Source organism: Phyllostomus hastatus, unplaced genomic scaffold, assembly GCF_019186645.2.
Source record: "Phyllostomus hastatus isolate PE091 unplaced genomic scaffold, TTU_PhHast_1.1 phas_contig_40, whole genome shotgun sequence".
Classification (NCBI taxonomy): Eukaryota; Metazoa; Chordata; class Mammalia; order Chiroptera; family Phyllostomidae; genus Phyllostomus; species Phyllostomus hastatus.
In genome coordinates, this window is record NW_025333872.1 from 95,930,065 (window position 1) to 95,953,729 (window position 23,665).

Genomic DNA, 23,665 nt, shown 5'->3' on the forward strand with positions numbered 1-23,665 from the left:
ACGTGGTTAGTAAGTAAAACGACGCGATGCCGTAAGCCACTCAAGTTCCTCTGGAACGCCGTAAAGAATTCCTGGGAATGCGTTCCAGTCCAGTGAAACAGCGAGGTGACGCTAAATGAAACACTGGGAGGGTTTTCCTATCGTACAGAACCTTCACGGCCGGAGACTGCTAGCATCACGCCTAAGATGTTATTACGGACACCGGAATGGCGGCGGCGGCGGCGTAGAATCGGAAGAAAGGAACTGGGAAGAAAGCGCGTTCGTGAGCCTCACCGCCTTCCCCGCTCGCGCTGAACACACACAGAGCAACGTGCTGGGCGCTGTGCTGGGCGCCGTGCTAGCAGAAGCAGCAGGGACGCCAGCTGCTAAGTAAGGGGGCGCAAGAAGCTGTGATGACCTCGCCGCGTTTGTGGGTATTTCAGTGAAAAAGACACGGCTTCCCTCTACAGAGTTCTGCCTGCTGACCCGCCCTCAAACCACGAGCAGCCGGGCCAGCACTGCGGTCCGGCCCGCACCCTCCAGGAGACCGGATGAGAGGAGACGCTCTCGAACCACCCGAAGGCCCCTTCCACCGGCCGCGAACCCATGCCGGCCGGAGAATGGGATCCCCGGAATGTCCCCTGTGCGTGTCGGGCCCAGACCAGGCTGCCCCACGGCGTCCCACCGGGGCGTGGTGATCACCCCCAACTACCAACACGTGGGAAGCAGCGGGAGCTCTGGGACCCCCCTCTGTCCCCGGAGATGCAGGGGGTGAATCTCCGTGACAGGTGCCCTCCCTGCGCTCCACGGCTGAGGGACCGCCTCTCACGAGAGTGAGAGGACCCCGAGACTCCACAAAGCTGGCCGCCTTCCCGGATGTGCTGCCGGAGCCCAGACCTGCCCACGCTGCTGCCGAAGGAGCCCGATGACTTTCTCTGCCCCGCCCGTGTCCCACAGGGGGCCGCTTCTTTGTCTGAAACGTGTCGAGAGCGCCCGAACGGAAAGCATCGGACACTATGACACGTGTAAGGGGCTGGGTTGTTTCTCTGAGCCTCGTGTGGTGGCCCCAGCACCGTCCCGTGACTTTCCTGTGTGCGTGGGCTGGACTGGCTTTCCTCCTGTTACTCCGGGCTTGGCTCAGTGTTATTATTTCACTATGAGTCCAGCTGTAACAATGAAAGGGGAGCAGAGAAGCTGAACGCTCTCTTTTCCCAAGAGAAGGAAGAAACTTCCAGAAAGTGTAAGGGATAACGGGGGCAAGTGCGGAGGGCTCGCCTGGCTGAAGAGGGAAATGATTTTCACCGTCACTGCGGCTCTGCTGAAGGGGGCACTGCTTTCCGGGGCTGACTGGCCACGGAATAGGGCTGAGACCCGGACAGCGAAAGTTGCTCACTGGCTAGGAGGGCCTGCCTTTGTTCGATCGGAGAGACGCTTCCCAGCAGTCTGGAGTATCGGTAATAAGCTTAACGTTCCAGCTTTCCAGTTCAGAGGTTAAAGATTTCTGGGGGAAAACTAGGGTTTTCAATCGACAGCATATCACACGTTTCAAAGAAACAACTGGAGGAGGACATTCCCCGCCCCCCCCGCCCCCCGTCTCCCAGGGCTGCCGGCGCGGTCTGGGGCGGAGGCGGATGGGTCCTTCCCTGCAATGGCTCCCTGTGTCTCAGAGCCCAGCCGGGGCCCTCTGTCCTGCCCACCCCTCAGCCCTGGCCCCCGCCTCGCCGGGCCCAGGAACTCCACCCCGAGGGGCGCCCTGCGCCTGTGAGTCGGTCTGCAGCCCCGGCCTGGCCCACGCTGTCGCCCACACAGCGGCCCCCAGCTCTTGCAGGAAGCCGGCTCTCAACCCCCAGCTCCCGGGCCTCCGCCCGCCGTGTGCGACCAGAGTGCCCGTGTGTGTGTGTGTGTGTGTGTGTGTGTGTCTGCCTGTGTCACTGGCCCCTTTCCATCCAGCCCACGGTTCTCTGGCAGACACTCACTCCCGGGGCCCAGGGCACAGACGAAGTTCCTGACCTTTGGGGCCAACAAAACGGTCTCTCCCTGCAGGGCGGGGCAAGAGCAGGTTCACAGCTGTTGGCATGGGAAACGATACAATAGTTGACACAATACACGATAACACAAGAGTAAACAGCGCCGTGGACTCACAACTGTGAACCTGCTTTTGCCCACCCCGTACCTAGTTTGCATTCCTCAAACACCTGTGACAGGGGACGCCCAGGGGCCTCCGCGTCCCTCGGGTCCTGCTGCCCACGCCACACCGCTGGGCCGGGGACGCTGGGGAGCTCCCCCTCTCGCCACCGCCCCTCCTCCCGCGGGTGCCTGCCGCCCCGCACTCCAGGAGCGGCCCTCCCCGACAAGGACAATGGTGACCCGAGGGTGATCGCTATTTTTTTCCAGAGACAGCTGACCCGGAGTGAGGGACGGCCCGTCCCTGCCGCTGTGGGACGCGCCACACTCCTGAGTTTGTGCTGACGATGACGGTCTAACGGACGCGGCTGAGCGAGGGGCCCCCGAGGGCCCCTCACGGGGCAGCCGGGCCTCACCGGGCACCACCGGCTCCCGGCAGCCTGCAAGGGGGGGCCGTCCGTGCCCGCGGAGGACGTGGGGCGGGCGGCACCTGGCGCTTCCTTTCACTGGGCTGGCCGAAAAGGTCATTCGTTTTTTTCTGTAAGATGGTTCCGGTGGCGCTGAGCTGTCTTTAACTTCATTCAAAATAATTTTGTTAGGTGGTGTTGTGACAGCTGTCATGTCAGCATATATTTTAAAAATACTTATCAAGATTGGTGAATTTTTGTGCAGCCATTTTAATATTGAAGATGGGAGAAAGTGTGCAACATTTCAGCATATTATGCTTTATTGTTTCATGAAAGGTAAAAATGCAACAGAAATGCAAAAAAAGATGTGTGCCGTGTGTGGAGAAGGTGCCGTGACTGATTGAACACGTCAGAAGTGGTTTGTGAAGTTTCTCGGTACTGTTGACATTGTGGCCAAATAACCCTTTGCTGTGGGGCTGTCTCAGGCACCGGAAGATGTTTAGCAGCACCCTGGCCTCTCCCCATGAGGAGCCAATAGCGGGAGACAGCCGACATCCTCAGAATACCCAAACCAATAAAGCCAGTGGTGACAATGAAAACATGCGTCTTCTGTTTTACAGAAAAAACTAAGTGGACTTTTGGGCCAACCCATATTGTGACAGTGCTGCTGCCTCTGCCTCACACCGGAAAACGTGGTTCATGCCAGAAGGGACCTTGGATGCCCAGCTGCCGGCTCTGAGCCGGCTGGCCAGTCCGGGGTAGGTGGCGGCGGGCAGCCCACCAGGGCCTGCCAGGCACGGGGCCTCTGAGGGGGGCTGCCCACAGGATGCGCTGAGTGCCCACTAGACTTGGGCTTCACGTCACACCGCAGAGCCGGGGAGGGCCGCGCACGCCGGCCACCAGACCGCAGGACCACACAGCGTGGATGCCAGAGCGGGTGGGGGCTGTGCGGACAGAGCAAAGTCCACGGCCACAGGCCTGGACGCACCACCACGGGGCCGAGTCACTCTCTCGACACGACCTTCAGCCTAGGACAGGGTCACATGCCTGTTGGGGCTGGGAGGGGGTCCTCCCCTCTGAGGGCTCTTCCGAGTCTCCCACAGCCATGGTGGCCTCCCCGCTGCATTGAGAAGGGGGAGATGTGATTGCATGTGAACGGGAGGGGCCCCGGCTGTCATATGAGACACCGCCTCCCAGTCAGGGCATCGCTGGCGACGGTGCTCTGCCAGCCAGATGGACACGGCGTCCGAAGCCCAGGATCCTGCTCTTGGGCGACTCTGACTACCGTCGGGGCCGCTGCACCCAGCAGTACCTGCGCCTGCCACTCGCATTCTGACAGCTGAGACGGCGGGTGGAAGGCAAAAGCAAAGACAGGCCCTGTTCAGAAACACACGGGCGTACAGGGCCTCTTCGAGAAGGAGCCGAGGGGCGGGGTGCTGCCGGGCACCCACAGCACCCACGGCCGGGAAGGAGAGACCGCGGCCCCGAGGGTGCTCCAGGGTTCAGAGGGGTGTGAGGCGCTGTCATGGGTAAAAAAAAAAAAAAAAAAAAAGGAAACTAACTGGTTAACAAAACTACACAGACTTCCTTACAACAGGAACTCTGAAATCTCTCGTCTGCTGGAGTGCACTGTGGGGGGTGGGAGGGGGTCGCTTCCCAGAGCGATTCCGGGTCGCACGGCCGACAGACACGCACGCAGCTGGGAAGAACTCGGCGCACGCACACGGCGAGTGCTCAGCGCACGTTAGCTGTCTCTGGCGTTGCTGCCCAGCAGGGAGACACGGCAGAAGCCGACCGCCACGTTCACTCGACCGGGTGACGCCCCTCACTCACCCCTGCGTGTCTCCAGGCGCCAGGATGCTGGGGTGGGTTGGTGGGGGGGGGCACACTTTGGGAAATGGTGGCCTGGGCAGTGCCCTTAGTGTCCTTTCTGTTTGCTTGGTTTTGGTTTGGTTAGAGCAGCGGACAGCTTATCAGACGCAACTTGTCTAACACTATTAATACTAAGTAATAATGGGGGCAGTTAGACACGTGAGCAGTTGCCGCTTAGGAGGACAAGAATCCTCAAGGGGGGCGGGGCGCTGAGACGCACGCTGAGCAGATGCCGCCAAAGTCCCTGAGCGGGGGCCCCCCAGCCACGAGACCCTCCTAGCACACCCGGCCGCCACGGCCACACGCGGCCGACGCCCTCGGACAAGAGCTCGGCAGAGCCTCGCGGGGCGCGGCCCCGACTCACCGTTTTTCTCCACGGGCACCCGGCAGCGCGGGCAGGGCTTGGTGGTTTGCTTGATGGTCTCTTTGGAGGACTCCTCCCACCGCGCTAGCTCGGCTGCCTTCTCGTCCACCCTGTAGACCTGGGGGCGAAAGGGCGCAGAGGCTGAAATCGGCGTCTGCACTCGGGGGCGGGGGGCCAAGGGCGGGTTCTTGGTGCCGTGGGCTCGGGAGACTCCCGGGCAGGGAAGGGCCCCCAGGCCAGAAGCCCCGCCGCAGATGCCCTCCACGGGTGGGGGGCGGGGCTGGGCGCGCCCGGAACCGCGGCTCCGGCGGGGGGCGCGCGCTCGCAGGCCTCGGGAAGCTGGCTCAGTTTTGCAGGGTGAGGTCGCCTCTCTGGCTGTGTCGAATGACCGGAATACCTGTCACCTAATGGGTGCCCGGGGTGCGGGCCAGGTGATAAACGTGCTTAAACACTTAGAGCAGAGAGAGGCTTCAGCAGGGGACTGCACTCGGTTTTATTTCACACCGAGGATTCGAAGTGTCAATTTTCAAAGCCTGTAAGTAGGACAGTCCACGAGACTCTGAGGTCTTTGCTTTTCAACTTCCTTCTTTCTACACCACAGGGGGCCAGCACGGGTGGGGGGGGCGGCCCGCGGGCTGAGTCGGGCCTCCACCCTGTTGTATCCGGCCTGGCACCTGGTGTCTACCCGGCGGCAGGGCTGAGCTCTCGCTCAACAGTGAAGGAGCAGTTACATGTGCACGGTCCTAAAGTTACACTCGGCCCTTTGAAGGCCACCGCGAGGCTGACGTGGCCCCGGTGACAATGAGGGTGACGCCCCTGCTCTACACCTTGTCATCCTTTAGTCTTGCCCCTGGGACATGGGAAACTCCACATGCTGTCACAGAGGTGACAGGGGCAGGGACAGGACAGGGAGCGGGTGGGACAGGGAGGGGGCGGCGGGTGCTGCGAACACAGCCAGAGGTGGTGACCGTGGGCTCTGGAGCCAGTTGCCCGGGTTCACATGCCAGTCCCACCCACCCACGCGGGTGCTTTGGAAACACCCCTGAGCCTCTCTGCAAGGCCTTCTCCCGCAGGAGGGAGGGAACCCGCCGGATGCGCGGAGGGTGTTGGGGAGGAGGCGGGCTGATTTTTTAAAAGACTTGGAATGAGCATCTGACGCCGTGTTGAGTGACAACACGGATACGTGGGGACCTGCAGCGCGGGAAGCTCTCAGAAATGTTCGCCGATATCGCTCCGCGGGAGGGCTCCGGCCTCCCGGACCCTTCCCGCGGGGGAGAGGAGGGGGGGGTTTCCAAGGGGCCGCCACGGGCAGCGCCGCGCCCCCGGCGGACCGCTCAGACGCGCGCTCCCTTCCCCTGAAGTCACACCGAGTGACGCGCGGAGAGGGAGCGGGCACGTGTCTGGGTCCCGTGCAAACACCCCGCGGTCTAGAGATGCATTTGGGATGTCAACCCAAGCGGGAGCCCTCTACCTCGGTCTCTATCGTATTTAAACATTTTCTTCTACGCTTTGATATTAATGCAAACGTGTGAGCCATTTTATTAACGTGTAATGACCCTTTTAAAACATCCCCAGAGCGATTTTTTAAGAAATTACTGAAAATGACTTAAAGTATACATTAGTGAAAGAAATCAAAGAACATGAAATCACCAGCAATACCCGTCATCCTTTCCAAGTTCACGCACGGCACCTTCTTCCTTACGCTTTGGTTTCCAGGACTTCAGCTGCTCCTCGCAAGGACCCCGAGAAATCAGCTGGGCAAAGGGCAAACTTGTTTTGCAAATGAGGCCCGAGTGGTACGAAGGTCAAGTGCCAGGTTCAAGGATGCTCACTCGGTACCCAGCCGCCTCAGGGCCAATCAGATGCACCCATCCGGGCAGGCGGAGCCTGGAGCCCCACCCAGGGGGCTCCCCTGTGGGTCCTGGCCCGCAGCATCTTGGCATTGTGCTTTGAGACCCCGACTCTGCCCACCCATCACCTCCCAGCAGGTGCTCCAGGTGGTGGGAGCAGCAGCTAAGGGACCCGAGGGGCGAACTTAGCAACCGCCACCTCGGCCACCCGGCGGGGACCACGGAGCCGGGCGGTGCATGGGTAGGGGGTGGAATCCGGTGAGCTCGGTCCTTCCCCTCCACGCGGAACCCAGCTTTCATCGCTTCCCCCTCATGTGCCAAGTGAGCACTTGTGAAATGCACGAGTCGTTCGGGCTTTGAGGAAAGAAGTGTGACGAGGCGAGTGACTGCTTATCACCTAGACTGCAACATTCAATGGCTGCATAGCCATCAGGACTTCTGCTTTTGCTGTTTCCGGTGGAAAGTGAAGTCACGCAGGGCCGAGAGCAGGTCGGTGCCCCTCGTGTCCTCGGCGTCTGGCATGGTGTCGTGTCAGCGGAGAGAAGGGAGGAGCGACACTCAGGAAGGCACTAATCTGACCTCGTCTGGAGTAGGAGGACCCCGAGACCCAGCGGGGGCCGGCGAGGGGCTGAACCCAGTTCCTTTCTGCTGAGTAGCTGCCCCATTCACAGAGGAGACGTCCCTTATGGGGCAGGGGTCTCACGGGACCGGTGGCTGCTCTGTTCGATCGAAGCGGCCAGTGTGACACTGAGAAGCACCCGCAGGTGCCCCAGAACTCCCTGTCACGTGGGACGACGTGAGAGCCACTGTGGCCACGAGCCCCGAAGTCAGAGGTCAACCCCGCAGAGAAGTGACCAGGCATTTGTGTGTGTGTGTGTGTGTGTGGTAGACACGATACGCCGAAAGGTTATGGCTTTGCTGCCCCACAGAGCATGGGGCAGTTCTGCGCAGACCTCAGAAACCAAGCGTCCACGCGCCTTCCCAGGGAACGGCAGGGCGAGCTGTCTCTCAGACGCTCACGGGCCCAGCTTCTGGCCTGTGGCCGGTGTCCCCGTCGATCCGGTGACTGAGGCTTCGGCATGGGCTAACACGGAACCGTGTCTCCGGACTGCGCCATGACGCCTGCCACGTTGCGAGCTGGCACTTTGCGGGGGGCAGGGCAGAGGCGGGCGGAGGCGGGGGCGAGGACGGAGGGAGAGACAGCAGCAACATTTCCGCCGCGTCAGGAGGGTGCCGCCTGTGTCAGGGACGCAGATGAGTTCTCCCGGCAACGGAGGGCTGGCCTCGTCGTTGACAACGGCAGGAGAAACCACAGCCCCGAGGGCCTCTGGGACTGGCCAAGGTCACCCGGGCCCGAGGGCGGCAGATGGAGAATTCCTGCCCTGAGGTCTCTCAGGCCCCCTGCTCTTGCTACTACAGTTTATGTGTCCCACCCGCAGTGACACACAACACACAGGACAAGGGGGTGAAGGCCATGGTGACATTGTGGAGCAGTCCTGGCAGCCGAGGGCTGGGGGAGGAAACCCCTCCTGGCCCCCCGGTTGCCGCCGAGCCCTGCTGCCAGCCGGGGGCTTCACTCCAGTGCTGCTCGCCTGCGTGCCCCTTCGCCGCCACCGCTGCCCAGCCGGCTCTCACGCCGCCCGGCCTGTGGGAGCTGCTCTCAGACAGGACACAAGCGAGCCCCGAGGTCCGAGCCAGTGCCCTCCCCTGTCCTTGCACCTCTGGTTGTCCCTCCGACCTCCGGGGGCCTCCTTCCCCCTTGGCAGAACGGAACCACCTCGAGCACCCAGGGGCCCCCGCCCCCACATCACATTATTCGTGTTGGTTCCTGGCTTCGCCAGGTGGGATCCACGTGGAAGAGAAAGCCGGAGACCCCCATCACTGCCGCTGGCCTGAGCGACACTGGGGGGCCACGGAAGGCAGCCGGGGACACCCTGCCGGTGGGCTTCCGTGCCCAGGTGACCTGGTGTCAGACTTTGGCCGTCACCGTCAAACCTGTTTTGCAGAGACCTGTGCCCAGCACCCATTACCAGCATCCTCGGAGCCGATATGCAAACCTTTCCTGAATGACCCCGAGCCCTGGGCGGGTGCCCGCTGCTCCAAGGTCACCCAGGGATTAAAACACAGCCCAATGGATTCTCGCGCCCACCCCCTGCGGACCTGGGGCCAGTGGCGCTGGGGCGGGTCCAGCAGCCCGAAGCCTTCAAGTGCCCCGGGGGACGGTGAGGACTGGAGGGCCGGGGCCCTCCCACTTGGGGCGGAGGAAGAACAAGTTCAGGTGGGCAAACCCTCCGCGCTGGGGTGAGTCGTCCACCTGTATTGTAACACGATGACTTGTTCTGGTGCCTGCGGGAGGGGAAGGGTTGGTGCGACTCAGCCTCCTCGCCCTGCACGCGACTGGCGCACGCAGAGCCTTGCGTGACATCACGCTCAGGTCAGCCGTGTAGACAGGCCCTGTGCCCGCTCGCCGTCCACCCTCCCGAACCGGACGGCGGGTGGGTGCGGCGTGGGGGCGAGGCAGGCCTCCCTCCTCCCGTGCCAGACGGCGGAAGGCGGCGATCTCTGTGATTCCCTGTGCGCCCGCCAGGGGGCCTCAGCGAGGCCGAGCACCGGCTCGGTGGCTCCGGGAAGGACTTGGCTCTCCCGGTGGCTGCTGCTCCGTGACCAGTGGAGGCGCCTGGGGCACGAGGAGGGGCAGGGCAGGACCGGGAGCCGTCCTGCCTGGGCCCGAGCCCCGGTCACTCCTCGCCTGCTGCGTGGCCGCCCGCCCAAGCTCGGGCTCTGCTCACCCGCAGGTGAGCGGCACCTCCCGCACCAGGTAAGGGCCGGGAGCGGCAAGTCAGCGAGAGGGGCCGGCGAAGAGCTCGGCGCGGGGCCCGGGGCACGGGAAGCCCAGCTGTGTTTTCTGTGGTCGTCATCATCGTCGTCCTCGCCACCATCCCTGCTGAGACGGACCGCGGGAGCTCGTGCGGACCGAGGAGACTGCCGGAGGCCTGCACTGGCCTCGAGTCCCCTTTGAAAACCACAGGTGCACCTGAGTGCCCCTAGGGGGCCCCCAGGGGGCCTTACGTTGGTGCCCGGGGTGTCGGTGGCACACTCGTAGGTGAGAACGACCGGAGAGACCGTGAACACACACGGCACCTTCCCTGCTAGGGGAGCGTTGCTGTGACATCTTCTAGCCAACGACTGAGCAAGCGCCGCCTCACTCTAAAAGTCGGTGTGAACCCGTTTTCCAAAAGTCAGCCTGCCAGCGACCCCTGCCCACACGGGCGGCTCAGTTCAGGTGCGACGGTCTCCAGGTGGGCCCGGCTGCGAGGTGCCCCCAGGCACCGAGAACCCCGCCTCTGCAGAGGAGCCCTGCGGACCTCCCCGGACACAGCAGCGTCCAAGGGCTGTTCTAGTCCGAGGCCACACTGCCTGCGAGCGGCCCGCCCCCTGCTGGCGAGTCGGGGCACTGCATCGCCCTTCGGGCACGGAGACGTCCACAGAACTCGCCTTGCTGTTCTCGCACTCCCAAAACGATGACTGTCTAGAGAGAGAAAAAAATCCTCCAGGTGCGAGGGTGTTATGGAGCATCTTGCCGAGGGCTGGGTGGGCCGCTGGGCTGCATTCCGTCCGCTAAGTTCTAAACTTCCCAGGCCGTCCCCCCGCGGGTAACTTGGGGGAATGTTTTGAGGACGGCAGCAGTGGGGGTTTCTGTGGTCGTCGGTGCGAGGCTCCCCGACTCCCGCTGCTCGGTTGGGTCTTGCTGACTGCTCCGCGGAGGGGCAGGGACAGGAAATGACGGCTAGTCGCCTCTTTTGAGACTGAGGGCGGCACGGACCCACGTGTGTGTGTGTGTGTATCAGGAAGACCATTACTAGATGCCACTCACTGGGAGCTCTCAAGTGCTCCGTGGTCAGCTGTTCTCACAAGCTGGGGAGCGGGGAGGGTCTGTCCTTGGGCGAGGAAGGAAGGTCAGCTCACTTGTGTTCCTGATAGCAGGGGTCTCTGGTTCGCGGCTGGCTCAGGTCACTATATATATATATATATATATATAAATTAACACAGGAGTGGGGCACGAGAACTATGGGAATGAACTTCAGTCAACAGAGCAAGGCGGAGGGGGCCTGTGGCAGGCCGCCCGCTGGGGGGCTCGGCTGCCCGGCGACGTGAGCAGGACGCAAGGAGCCTCCGGACGAAAATTCCTGCAGAGGTCGGCGAAGAGCCGAGCCTCGCCCATACCCGTCGCTTTCCCGTATCGTAACCGGGAAACAGGCCCAAAATACACCTTGTGGAGGTTAAAGCCAACCCCAGCGTTTTCTCCACTCTTTGTTTCTCCAGACCAGTCATGCTGCTCAGAAACCACAGGCAGGGGGATGCATGGGCTCGGCCTCCCGAGAAGTCTGGGGTCGCTCTTGTCTTGCGGGGAGAGCCCACCACTCCGCCTGTGGAGCAGCCCCCCCCCCACCCGTCTCACTGCTCCACTAACAAACTCTTACACTTGGAACTCTAGACCCGCTCGAGACCCGCTGCACGGATCCAAGGACACGCAGTAGGCCCTGGACCCCGGAACGCCTGCGTGAAGATTCTCGCCATGGACGGGACTGTGAGTTGGAAGCACCCCTCGTGTGAAGAGGAAACCGGGGCCGAGCACAAGGCGCATCCTTTGTACAAAGTGAGCTTTTCAAGGCCGGCCATTGTTCCTGCTGGAGCCGGCACAGAGGTCCATTCATGCAGCCGACATGTGCCGGGTGCGCCGCGCTGGGTACGAGGGTGACGTCAGGGGACAAAGGAGGACAGACACACACCAGGCAGGAAGCACCTGCGTCGAGGGGCCGGCGTGGCGGCAGAACCGTGGTCCGCGTGCTGCGGTGCGTGTCGGTGCCCCTGCAGGACGCGCCCAAACAGGAGTGGCTGCAGACCCCCCCCCCCCGCCAGCCCCGCCCAGTCCCAGAACCCGCAGGTCTGGGGTGGGGCCCAGGGACCTGGGAGTCGACCCGTTTCCAGGTGATGTTCTCGCAGCCAGTCCGTGGGCAGAGCTTCCCTCTGAGAAGCCCCGCCTGCTGAGCACCAGTGTACACGGCACACTTGTCAGCACAGGTGGAACGAACCCTGTGTGTGTGTGTGTGCACGCGTGTGTTCCAGCACAGGCTGTCTGGCCGCCCGCCTGACGTCAGCCAGCCCGCGGAAATGTGTGTGTCGCAGTGAGAACAAGGAACCCGCCACCGTGTTCCATGGGCGCTGTGAGGGCCAGGCCCCGGGCCAGGCGCGACGCCGGGGCTGATTCATTAGGTCTTCGTCATTTCACATCTCATGTTGGGGGCGAGGCGAGCGCGGCGTTGAGGGGCTACGCAATCCCCTCAGTGATTATCACAGTCGGTGGGTCCGTCCGGGTTCTCCAGAGAGGGAGCCGATGGGATATACGTGTGCGTGTGTGCACAGCATGTGGGTTTATGCGAGGAGTCGGCTCGTGGGGCTGGGGGAGCCGGCGGTTCAGACCCTGTAAGGTAGGGGCGGCAGGCTGGGAAGCCAGAATGAGTTCCTAAGTGACGGTCTCCAGGCGGAATTCCTTCTCATCTGGGAAACCTCCGTCTTCGCTCTTCAGGCCTTCACCTGATTGGACGAGGCCCACCCGCATCCGAGTGGTCTCCTTTACTCAACGCCAGCTGCCTGGGGGTGTCGACCGCCTCTTCACAATCCCTTCATGGCAACACCTGCACTGGTGTTTGCCAGAACAACCGAGCAACACGGCCTAGCCAGGCTGACACCAAACTGTAACCATCACAGCTAGCCACGGCCAAACTCATTTTCCAGACCGACTTTCGAACCGTGCCGCCTTGTCCTGGTCCCTCCCGGGGGGAGGCGGGGCGGAGAGGACAGCGCCATGCATTCCCGCCGGAGGGATGGGATGTGACCTGGAGAAGGACACAGACTGGGGCGCTGCTCACCCTGCAGCCGGCGCTGGGCCACTGCTCCACTGGGTGGAGCAGGCCAGCCGTCCCCGCAGACAGCCCACAGCCCCGGGAGGAGGACCTTGTGTGTCCCTCCTCCTGCCCCAGTTTCAGTCGGTGACTCACGAAAGAGTCCCAGCTCCGCGTGGCTCAGACAGGCTGCTCCCCGGGACCCAGCCCTGGGGTTGTGGTGTCGTCCTCCAGAAGTGACGAGCACTCCTGTTTGCCGTGGGTCACTTCGCTTTTGAAACATAGGATTTCTCGTAAGGATGGAGCGCCATCTGGTGGGGCAGAGGTGCTCAGCAGCTGATCCCCCTCAGCCGCTGGAGAGGAAATGCAGAGCACTGGCTGGTGGAGAGAGACAGCCTCGGGGGTGCACGTGGTGTGTGTGCTGTGTATGCAGTGTGTGTGTGGTGTGTGCAGTGTGTGTGTGTACACAGTGTATACTGTGTGTGTGTGGTGTGTGCAGTATATACAGTGTGTGGTGTGTGCAGTGTATACAGTGTGTGTGGTATATGCAGTGTATACAGTGTGTGTGTGTACATAGTGTATACTGTGTGTGTGCAGTATATACAGTGTGTGTGGTGTGTGCAGTGTATACAGTGTGTGTGCAGTGTATACAGTGTGCATGTGGTGTGTGTGTGCAGTGTATACAGTGTGTGTGGTGTGTGTGTGCAGTGTGCACAGTGTGTGTGTGGTGTGTGTGTGCAGTGTATACAGTGTGGTGTGTGGTGTGTGCGGTGTGTGTGTGGGGTGTGGGTGCGGTGTGATAACCAGTCCCCGGTAAAACATTGCCCACAGCACTGCCCCATCTGACGGCTTGTCCCCGAGCTGTGCACACAGGACACGGACGTGCACGTCCAGGTGAGGAGTTGACAGTTCTCCCTCTTCCAGCTCATTGGCCAGGACTCCTCCCACCCCCTGACCCAGGAGCCTCGGGGAGGGGGGAGCGGTGGGGGGGATGCCCTGGGTGGGGAGGGCCGCTGGCCGACTCTGGGAGGTGCTGGGAGCAGGGCAGAGGCAGGAGAGCCCAGGGGACCTGGTCGACTGGGTCCCAGTGAGGCCACCAGGCTGAGGTGCACTCCAGGGCTGGGGGGACACTGAGGGGAGAGGCTGAGCCCTGGGGAGGTGCTGCGGGGGCTCGGTGCTGGCTCTTTCGGGAGTGAGGGCCCCGCAAGACAGGCGCAGCCCTGAGGGTCGGGAAGGGTCCTGGGAGAGCCAGAGGCCGGGCCTGCAGGCCGGGGTCTGCCTGCAGGTGCACTGAGTGTGTGTGTGTGTGTGTGTGTGTGTGAGCACACATGCCTTCACTTGCCTTTCAGTGTTGTCCTTCACTTTCTCTGCCTACAATGCCTGACAGTTTTGGCATTCAGCCTTAAAAAGGAGCCAAACCCCAGCACTTCACCATTTTGCAGAACTTACAACGCGGCACGCGGAGCTTCACACACCCTCCGAGCTCAGGTTTTACAGCAGCAGGTCGCACTGCCCCCTGGCGGCCGGCGAGGAAAACGCTGCCGGGATCGGGGTCACTGGGTGAAGAGGAGGGAGGACGCCAGACCCGCCCTCCTGCTCCCCGGGAGCCGGCTTCCAGGGCTGGGGGCCTTGGAGGGGCCCGGCCACGCACTCAGCCCCGCTCCGTGGAAGGACAGGCGGAGACGCACCTGCACCGATGGGCCGGGCTCCGTCAGTCGGTCAGTCCATCGGTCCTCGGTCGGTCCGCACGTCCGCGATGCCGCCGCGCCCAGAGTCCAGGGTGGAAGCGAAGGGGCGTCAAGGAAGCTGTTTCACCTAAACAGCCGGTGGTTCGGCAGCTCCGCCCCTAGACGAGCGGGCCCCTAGTCCGGGGATAGTGCATTCCCCGTCTCCCAATTCTGGGGCCACGCTGGGGTGACGCAGCAGGGCCTGGCTGGGCGACAGCGGCGAGGACACACACACACAGATGCAGGTGCGGCCAGGAGCCCGGACCCTGGGCCGCCCGCCGCTCCCCCTCGTCCCCCTGGCAGGCGGGTCGCCCCGCCTCTCACTGCAGGTGGCGGCGGTTTGGGGGGGTGCTGGCAAGGGCCGCCGGTGAGATTCACCATCTCGTCCCTGGCACCGGTTCCACCCTGCTCCCTCCTCAGGCGGTCTTTGCCTCCGTTCCTGGACCCCCGAGCATCCCCGCTGCCGAGACGTCCACGGTGGACTTGACATTGTCCCTGAACACGCCGCGTCCGTTCCTGCGTTTCCTCCTCCAGGGAACCGCACCCCATCCACCCAAGTCAGAGACTCCGGCGTGGACCCGAACCCGCCACGTACTCCGTCCTGCCTTCTGATCATCGCCGAGGCCCGGCTCCTGTCCAAGCCCACCGCCTGCCCTGCCCCACGTGTGCTGGTGCCCCGACTCTGGTAGTGGATCCTCTGGGCGCCCCCACCCCGCCCTGGCACCTGGGTGTGGGTTTCCCCGGCTGCTGGGAATCCCGGCGGCTGAAGGATCGCTGCTGGCAGAGTCTCCGACAAGCCTAACCTCTCAGGGAAGTTCGGTGCATATTTCCTGGAGGAACGAAAGAATGTCTGTTTCTCTTCAGAGGCTGCCACCACTCAATACACGTCCACTGCACGTCTGTGTGCCAGACGCTGTCCTGGGCCTGGGGGACGCGGGGGTGGGCAGAGCAGTCTGGCTGAAGGGACTCCTGCCTCCGTCCCGTTGTCCATGCAGCGCCCTCTGCTGGAAGGTTCTTTATCACCCTCAGCTCCTCGTGGGCTCTCCACCAACTGACCGGCCTGTCGAGACTTCTCAGGGAAGCAGCATACAAAACCACGCATCTTCCACGTCTGGTTAGCATGTCACAAGTATTGTTTGTGTCCTGTAAGTCTCCCCTCGGCTGTCCTCCGAGCCTCTGAGGGGAAACGGACCCGTCTGCACCTCCCCCGGCGGGAGTGGCCGGTATGCACACTCGGTGCGTGCGGTGTCTGCTGGTTGATGGCATCGGCGGACACCGGCCCTTGGCACCGGTCAACTTAAAAAAAAATACTGGGGGCTACCTCAGTCTTTAATACCACGGTTGGCTGGCCGCTCTTGAGCGGAGAAGAAAGGAGACTGTTGGGTGGGCAGGGCGCCACGACAGCTGTCTGTTAAGCAGCGCCATTCTTTGCCTTGTAGCTGCTGTTTGACATGAATACTCGCGGGGGTGTCCCTTCTGGGAAGCCTGTGCCTGCGTCTGCGGTCAGAAGAGCATGCGGGTGGATGTAGGCTGCGAGGCCGCCTTGATTTCTCGGAGCCTCGGGCTGTGTCTACCCTCTGGGCTGCAGGGATCCCGAGGCAAGGAGGGGGCGTGGGTCAAGGTCGTTATTACTCCCCACGTGGGAACCCAGTGAGCTCCCATTTGAATGCTCCTGGGCTAAATTAAAACCAGCAGAAGGAGCTTTGGCTGCCTCTGCCATGGAAACGGCGGCCACTCCGTCCTCTTGGTTCCTTCCCACACGCTCACGGCCCACATTTTAGGAGCTAATTGTGTTTACTTCACGATGCTGATGCTGAGTGAATACACCCGCAGTGTACCTAACGGGGCTACACTTTTTTACGCCCTGACTTTTCAGCATTCAGGTATTTAAAATGCTGCACTGTGAAACTGCAACGTTCTGGAATTTCGGTGTCGACGTATGAGGTTCCTGTCAATGCAATGACGAAAGGATTTACCTGGCTGGATCTGGTGCCTAGGCCCTTGTTAACATCTGTATCAGGAGGAAAACAATGGGCAAGTTCATCGACGGCGCTGGAGGTTTTATTCCTTCCCCCTACGGTTTGGTGGATCATAATTCACAAACAAAAGAAAAGGTATCTGCACCTCCCTGGGCCCGACCCACAGGGCCCTGGAGAGCGAGGCTCGGTGTGCGTACGACGTTCTCCACCTAATCGGACCGAGACCCACTCGGGCGCGGTTCCTGACGCTGCCGCACGGCAGTGGTGTCCCCGCCCCATGAGCACGGGGCACGTCCGTCGCCTCACGCCTGTGGGTAATTTTCACTGAAGATTCTAAGCAAAGACACTTTTGAGAACCACCAACATGGGGTGAGTTTCGATTTCTCCCGTTTGGAGGTTGTTCAATTGTACCACCTCTCTCCTCTCAAGACTCCGGACGCACTGCGTTGCCCACCCCTGTTCTGCGTACTTCTGGGGAGGCGGGATGGGACTCATCGATGGTGGGAGGGCGTACACACCGCAAGCAGCCTCGGGGAGTCTGCCGCTCCACCCAGAGCGGGGCGGGGGGGAGGTGTGTGGTCCCAGAAGGGCTGTGACCCGGGGAAGCCCCAGCCCCACCCCCACCCCCGCGGCTCCAGTGACCTGGCAGGTTCTTGTTGTTTTCAGAGTGGAGCCCCCCACGGCCTTCAGGACGGAGCTCTTCTCTCCCGCCCGCACCCTGAGCTTCGGGGGCGGGGGAAGGGCCCTTACCTGAGCCACGGCCACTGAGGCGGCTGGCGCGCTGCACTCGCCGTCGTGCGCCGCTTCCCCGCAGTCCCGGCAGAAGACGAGCTGCAGGAGAACACAGGGGCGTCAGACGGGGCTGCTGGCGCGCCGGGCCGCACCGCGAGGTCCCCCCCCTCCAAGCTCCTCCCAGCCACGCCTCGGACGCGTGTCACGGTTTCTGCATCGCATTACTTTTTGCAAAGAGCGACCCAGTGGCATTTAGGTGGGATCGGCCACTGCTGACTGAGGAACGCTCCAGGCCCCGCAGAGGGTGTGAGAGACGGGGTCCCCTCCCCGTTCCTCAGGACGTGTCCCGCCTGGGAGGCCGGAGTGCCAGGTGTAGGCACCTGGAGTGGAGTGTCACCGGTGTCAGATGACGAGAGAAACAATCGCGCTAAAGAATTTCACGTCTAATATCGGGCTACGTACAGAGAGAGGGCGGATGTGGTCACGCGAACACCCTTAGTTTTGCATGAAAAGCCTATTTTGGGTGAAGAAATGCGCCGTTAAGGGCTCAGTCCTACCCCTCCCAAAATCAAATGCTGAATTCTGTCTTTTCCCGAAAATACGAAACTTCATTTTTTATGCAACGTTACCTGAGGTTCAGGTGTACGACGTGATAATTCAATATCTGTGTCTATTGTAAGTCAATCATCACAATGTGTACTCAGCCCCTGTCACCGCCTGTCGTTAGGGACTTTCTCCCTCGTGATGAGCACTTCTCAGATCGGCTGTTAGCTGACACCAAACATGCACCACGGTCACGAGTCACTACATCACACGCCCCTGACTTGCTTAGTTAATGATGGGCAAGTCTGTGCCTTTTGACCCGTTTAGCCCACCCCCCGCCCTTTACTTCTGACAACTAGTGATCTCTGCTCTAGGAGCTTGGGTTTTGTTTGTTTTTAGATTCCACACAGTAAGTAAGATCACACGGCATTTTGTCTGTCTCTGGCTGATTTACCTCACTTAGCACAATGCCCTCCAGGGCCGCCCAAGTTGTTACAAATGGCAGGGATGGGGAGAACCAGCTCTATCCTAAGTGCATCGCCATTCCTCCTGGCCTCACAGAGAACGGATCCCGCGCCCCCCCCCCCCGCCCCCAGACACCATTTCCCTCACCTCTCCGTCCCCACGGAAACAGACTCCCTGCCTTGCTGTGTCCCGTCCCTTGTCTGAACAGCTCATCTGAGGTTATTTCACTCTCGGGACTCAACAGGCCAGAAAGGCAGCACTTGTAAGGAGGAAGGGCCTCTTCTGCAGGTACGCGCACCTGCCTTCTGGCCGGCACGGTCAGAGAATTAGTCTCACCATTGTTTTCTCACAGCAGGGAGACGGAACCCAAACTTTGTGGGGTGTAAACTTTACTTAAGGGTTCAGGTTGGTGGGAGGGGGGGCGGGTGTTAGGATGTCATTATGCAGATCACCCATACGACCGGCTTTTAATTTCTGACATTTGTATTTTCCCTGAATGGAACGCTATTGCAGTGAACAGTGAATTTCCTGGAATTTCCTCTTAAGTTTTTTTTTTTTTTTCTAATGTATTTGCTCATCTTGGGTTTGCCCGAGACCTACCAGGCTGCTCCTGGGTGCCCTCCTGAAAAAAATCGAGGCTGCCTGGCCCCGCCAGGCAAGCTCACAAAGGGTCTCGCCCGCCGCTTCCTGCGGCGCAGGGCTGTGCTGGCGGCGGGTTGGAAGCGCTTCCCATCCTATCAGCCGGCGGGTGAGACACACAGACTCGGTCTCCGGGGGGAGAACCGCCCCCTGGAGGTGGGTCAGTTTATCAGAATAAACAGGCCTTCGCCAGAGAGTGGATGATTGGCAGGGAGGGGGGACCCCAGAAAAGAAAGAGCACCTAGGAGTTAATGCCCACCATGTCACTACGGCGAAGGAGAGGTAAAAGCCACGAAACTGGGCGGCGACCATTTGTCACGGACGCCCTGGTGGCTGTGCTTCCGTTCCGAGAGGGTACCTGGGATTTAGTTACATTGCGCGGCGGGCTTCCTTCCGTGACTCCGGCGGGCCTCACGCCAAGTCAGGGGGAGACGCCCGGACAGGCCGATCCGACCTCCAAAACGGCCGGGTTCTCGGTTACGTCACCCAGACCTCACGACTGTCGACAAAGCGCTGGCGCGGGTGCGCAGGCCTCAAGTTCCCAAACTGTGCGCCCCGGCACCCTGGGGGCCGCAACAAGCTCCCGGGGTGCAGCGGGCGCGTTCAGTTTTGGAGGGACGCACGCTGGAACGCAGCGGCTGCTAGATCCGGTGCGCACTGGTGGCGCGAGGCTGCGCGCGCGCGCTCCCGCCCCCGATGACGTCATAGGCTTGCCGGGCTGGAGGTCCCTGCAGTTACAACACCGCCACAAACCGCAAACTAAGCGACGGCCACCACGCGAACCTCTATGTGGAACAGGAGATGTCGTTCTTTAAGAATGAAATTGAAAAAATGCATTTTTCAATGTATGCGAACTATTGTTTTCCAAATGACTCTTAAGTTATGAAGACATTCCTTCGTGTGTTATTTGGACCAACATATTTTTACACAGAACTATTTAGGCATTTCCTTTGGCTTACAAGCACCCTGAAAAGCGTGCTGAGCTGCCGAGGGTGTGGCGATCGGGGAGGTCAGGAAACTGGGGTTCAGGCGGATCCCAAAAGCCCGGAGGCTCCGTTCCGGCCAGTCTGCAAGCGCGGCCAGGGGCGCAGATGCTGCTGGGGGAGGAGCTTAGGAGACGCACATCGGCTCCGGGAGCTCAGGCTCACTCTGCTGAGTGCATGCCTGTCACTGGGCACACGGTACCGCGTTAGCGGGCAGTGGAGGGGGCTGCGTTATACCCGGAGGCCTGCTCTTAACTCGCTGTGGCCTCCCTTACCTGACGCCCGAGGTGTCTAGGAGCAAGTCGGCACCGAGTGGGCAAGACCGCCAGACGTTCGACAATGAACTTCTCTTGAGACAGATCTCACAAATGCCCTCCCCTCCCATTTCCTTACTTACTTAAAAAAATATTTTTTAAAGCCTTTTAAAAATGGTAAAAGTATGCATACTTACTCTACTGGCTTTCTGAGCTCTACCCCCTTATTAGGGAGGATTGGAAAGCAATTCAAGACACTGTATTAGCTCCTGTGAAGTTCGTTCTGTGTGTCTAGCTTGGCTAGCTTACAGCTCCGAGTTACTTAATCGAATGCTAACCCAGAGTCTCCCTGGCGGTGTTTGGTGGGTCCGCCAGGCCCACAGTCAGTTTGCTATTATAAGGAGGGGGGATAACCCTACGGCATCTGCGTGGGGCCGACCCAGTCAGCTAAAAGGTTGTGAGAGCAGAACCGAGGCTTCCCCAAGCAGAAGGGGATCATCTGTGGACAACAGCTTCGGGCTGCACCTGAGATTTCCGGCACCCCTCCTGGTGGCCTGGCCCGCGGATTCAGGGCTTGCCCAGCCGTCCCACAGCCACACAAGCCGAGTCCTTGCAATCAGTCCCTTTCGCTCTGCAGGCATGTTGATAGGGATACAGACTCAGAGTGCCCGTACATCTCTACGCATCCTGGGACCCATGGCTGCAGCTGAGCATATCCACCTCCATGTCCACATCCGTATCCATACCCACACCCACATCCGTATCCATACCCACATCTGTATCATTTCCAACTGTTTCTGCCTCTCTGCTAGAGCCCTCCGCTCCTACAAAAAAATTCACTAGGTCAGTTTATCTTTGCTAGGTCTGCTACTCTTTTGAAAAGGACTGATGTAAATAACTACCGAATTTTCTATGTGATTTGCAAAACTGTTGTTCAAATGTCTTCCCATGATTTTTTTTTTTTCATTCCAGGTGTCCACAGGACATTTCCTCTTAGAACTTAGCCCCAGGAGTCCGTCCCTCCCAACTGGGTGATTGTTTCTCTGTAATTTGACAATGAACACGGCAACCCAATACGTTTTGTTCTCTTTGGGGTTAGCTGCTGGGGAGGTTGGAGCCGGCTCCCCGGGCAACTGTCGTAATCAGCTCATCCTCGGGGCCCACAGTGGGGCGTACAATTTGGAAACCACTGTTTGCTAAGTGATAATTCGACAGGCTGACGTTTTCCTTCCAGGGAAGCCTCGATGTCGGAGAGACCTGGTGGGGGGGCCCATTTCCATCCTTGACTGGCTGTGGGACACCAATGTCCCCTTGCTTTGGTTTGTATCTGTGAGGCAGAAATTACATGACGACAAATATTTCACACAGTTTCTGGCACATGGTAAACTCAACACATGATTTTTTAAAATAGAATGATGATTTTTATAACCAGTAACATTCTATAGAATGTAGAGGTGATTCCCAGTACACTGGTAGGACCTACTGTTACGTGGAAGTCCCGGGCAAGGCCGGGGACCCCAGGACCGCCGTGTCGAAAGCGGTGCTGGTGTCCCTGCGCTCATGTGCGTGTGCAGAGACATCGGCCAGTCCCCTTGCACGGGCCAGGGCTGCCGACCAGCTCTGTGAACTGCCCACCACGTTTGTCACTCAGCGTCATGTCGGCAGAGAAGCCCTTTGATCGGTGTTTGAGTTTGATTCCCCACACGCCGATAATGGAGACATTCAAGAGGAGATGTGCGCACATACTCCCGTTGGAGACATGAAAAGGATTCGCACCAACGGCCGCCAATGCCACCAGAACATTCCAGCGGCTGCCGATCCATAAAGCCGAGAGCCAGCCCGCACCTCCGCGTCACGACCCCCACACGAAGGGCTGGGTCTCGGAAGCTGGAAGCTCTACGAAAACCCGAACGTCTTTGTGCCGGGTTGCTGTCACAGCGGCGTCTGTGATAAAAGTATTTGGTTAGGTGGCATTTGTTTTTCTTCCGCGGCTCTGAAGTTCTGCGTTGCGAGGATGGGGGAGAACCAAATGCCGTCCCAGGAAACATCAAAAGCCCCCCCCGACCCCCGAACACACACCTGGGCTTGTCTGGGAACGGATGCACATGCTTCACGTCGATGCACGACAGTCCAGGAGATGGCAGTGCTGGCTCACGGGACCCAGCCTCCGAGCCTCGGACACAGCGAGCGGGGCTCCCCACGGGGGCCAGCCGCCCCCCTGCGTGAAACTCAGAACTCCTCCGACAAGCCAGCGCCACGGAGTGGAAATGCTGTTCCATTAGGATGCACTAAGACACCATTTCTAAAGGAAGAGAATCGGGCTGCTATTTTCATTCAAGTACGTGTTTCCAAATCATGGAATCTCGAGGTGCGACAAGCGTCTCAAACTTCCACGTTTTACACGCGAACAGACAAGGAGGGTCTGGTACACGCACTCTCCGAGGGGCGGGGAGTAAACCTTTGTAAGGAGGCTGGGTAGAGCTCAGTGGTGGAACTCCTTTGTCTTTTTCAAATTCCGTCCTGATCGCCATGGGTGGCTCAACATCGCCCTCTAGTGTCTCCCAAAATGCTGTGACGCCGCTCCCACCCCCTTCCCCCGCATTGCTTTTATTGTAGATCTGCGGCCACGGAAGGGCCTTGACTCTCCCTGGCTTAATTTCCTTTCAGTGAGAGCTTTAGGAGGGCGCTGGACACCCCGTGTCCGACACCATCCATTTCATCAAACACACGTGCGTGCCCAGGTGGTCTTCCCGCTGCATTAGTTTATGCGCCTACCGTGAGGACCGTGCGGTGGGAAACTCCACGACCCTCTGTCCCCAACCCAGGGCCCTGTTAGAGACGGTGAGCCCGCCCAGGGAGAGGCCACGTGCCCAGCGTCCCTTTGACAGGGCTGACCTCAGAGCCTCCAGCTGGGAGCGGCGCCCAAGAAACGCCCCAGGCGCTGACCTGTGCAACTGTAATTAGAGACAAAGATACCTAGACCGATCCCCACTCCCACAAGGCTACGGGTATCATACACTTAGAGCTGTTATTGGCCACTGAGTTCCCTTAAGAGCTTTCCTGAGAGATAATGCCATGGGCTTTAAAACGGCTTCAGTGTTGAGTGGATGCGACACGCAAACGCAAAAGGTGTAAAAAGCACAGTGAGAGACAAGTCCCGGCTCCCCCCTCCCCCGGCCCCCGGTCAGCCCCAGAGCTCCCCAGAGGTAAACACTGTCGGCTGTCTGCATCTCTCCAGGAAGTTTTGTGCGTGCAGCGGTGAGTCCAGTGCTGTTTTCGGACAGAAGGGGCATGTTGCAGGAGCATTGCTCTCTGCACCTTGCTTTTCACGAGATGCGCATGCAGCGGGCCCTGCGTCAGTGTGGGTGCAGCGCCCCCCCCCCCCACGGCTGCGCGGTGTTCTCGGTGCCAGAAGCACCGGGCGCAGGGAACTGGCCCCCTGCACGAGCACTGGGGCCAGGCCCTCTCTGGTTCCGCCACTGTACGTGCTGCCGCACAGGCGTGGTGCACACTGGGGAGGACGCCTGAAGGGCACTTTTCTGGGAGGGAAGCAGCTGGGTCCCAGGGCACGTGGGCCCTCCACTCTGATTGCCTTTGGGGCCCTGCTCTCCATGGGGGGTGCCGGTCCCGCCCACCCCCAGCAGCGAGGTGCGTGCGGCCTGTGTCCGCCCTGCCCCCCCAACCCCGTGATGGCCTCTGTCACACACCGATGCCAAAGGAATCTCAAAGAAATCACAGCACCTCGGCGAACACCTTCCTTCCCCATGCGCCGTCATCGCAGAAGCATGTTCCTGGCTCAAGAAGTGACTCCGTGTCACTTTGGAGTCTTGTGCACATGGCTGAC

The 23,665-nt window shown here is 60.4% G+C and overlaps 1 protein-coding gene across 3 annotated transcripts in view; it reads right to left on the reverse strand.

The window, feature by feature from the left end:
* PRKN (parkin RBR E3 ubiquitin protein ligase) overlaps positions 1-23,665 on the reverse strand; it is an 831,387-nt gene that overhangs the window by 3,820 nt on the left and 803,902 nt on the right. For all 3 annotated transcript variants that reach the window (XM_045844065.1, XM_045844064.1, XM_045844066.1), the window contains 2 exons: positions 16,956-17,036; positions 4,747-4,864 (listed from right to left, as the gene is read on the reverse strand). In XM_045844065.1, the coding sequence (XP_045700021.1) occupies positions 4,747-4,864; positions 16,956-17,036 (199 nt within the window). The remainder of the gene's footprint in view (positions 1-4,746; positions 4,865-16,955; positions 17,037-23,665) is intronic.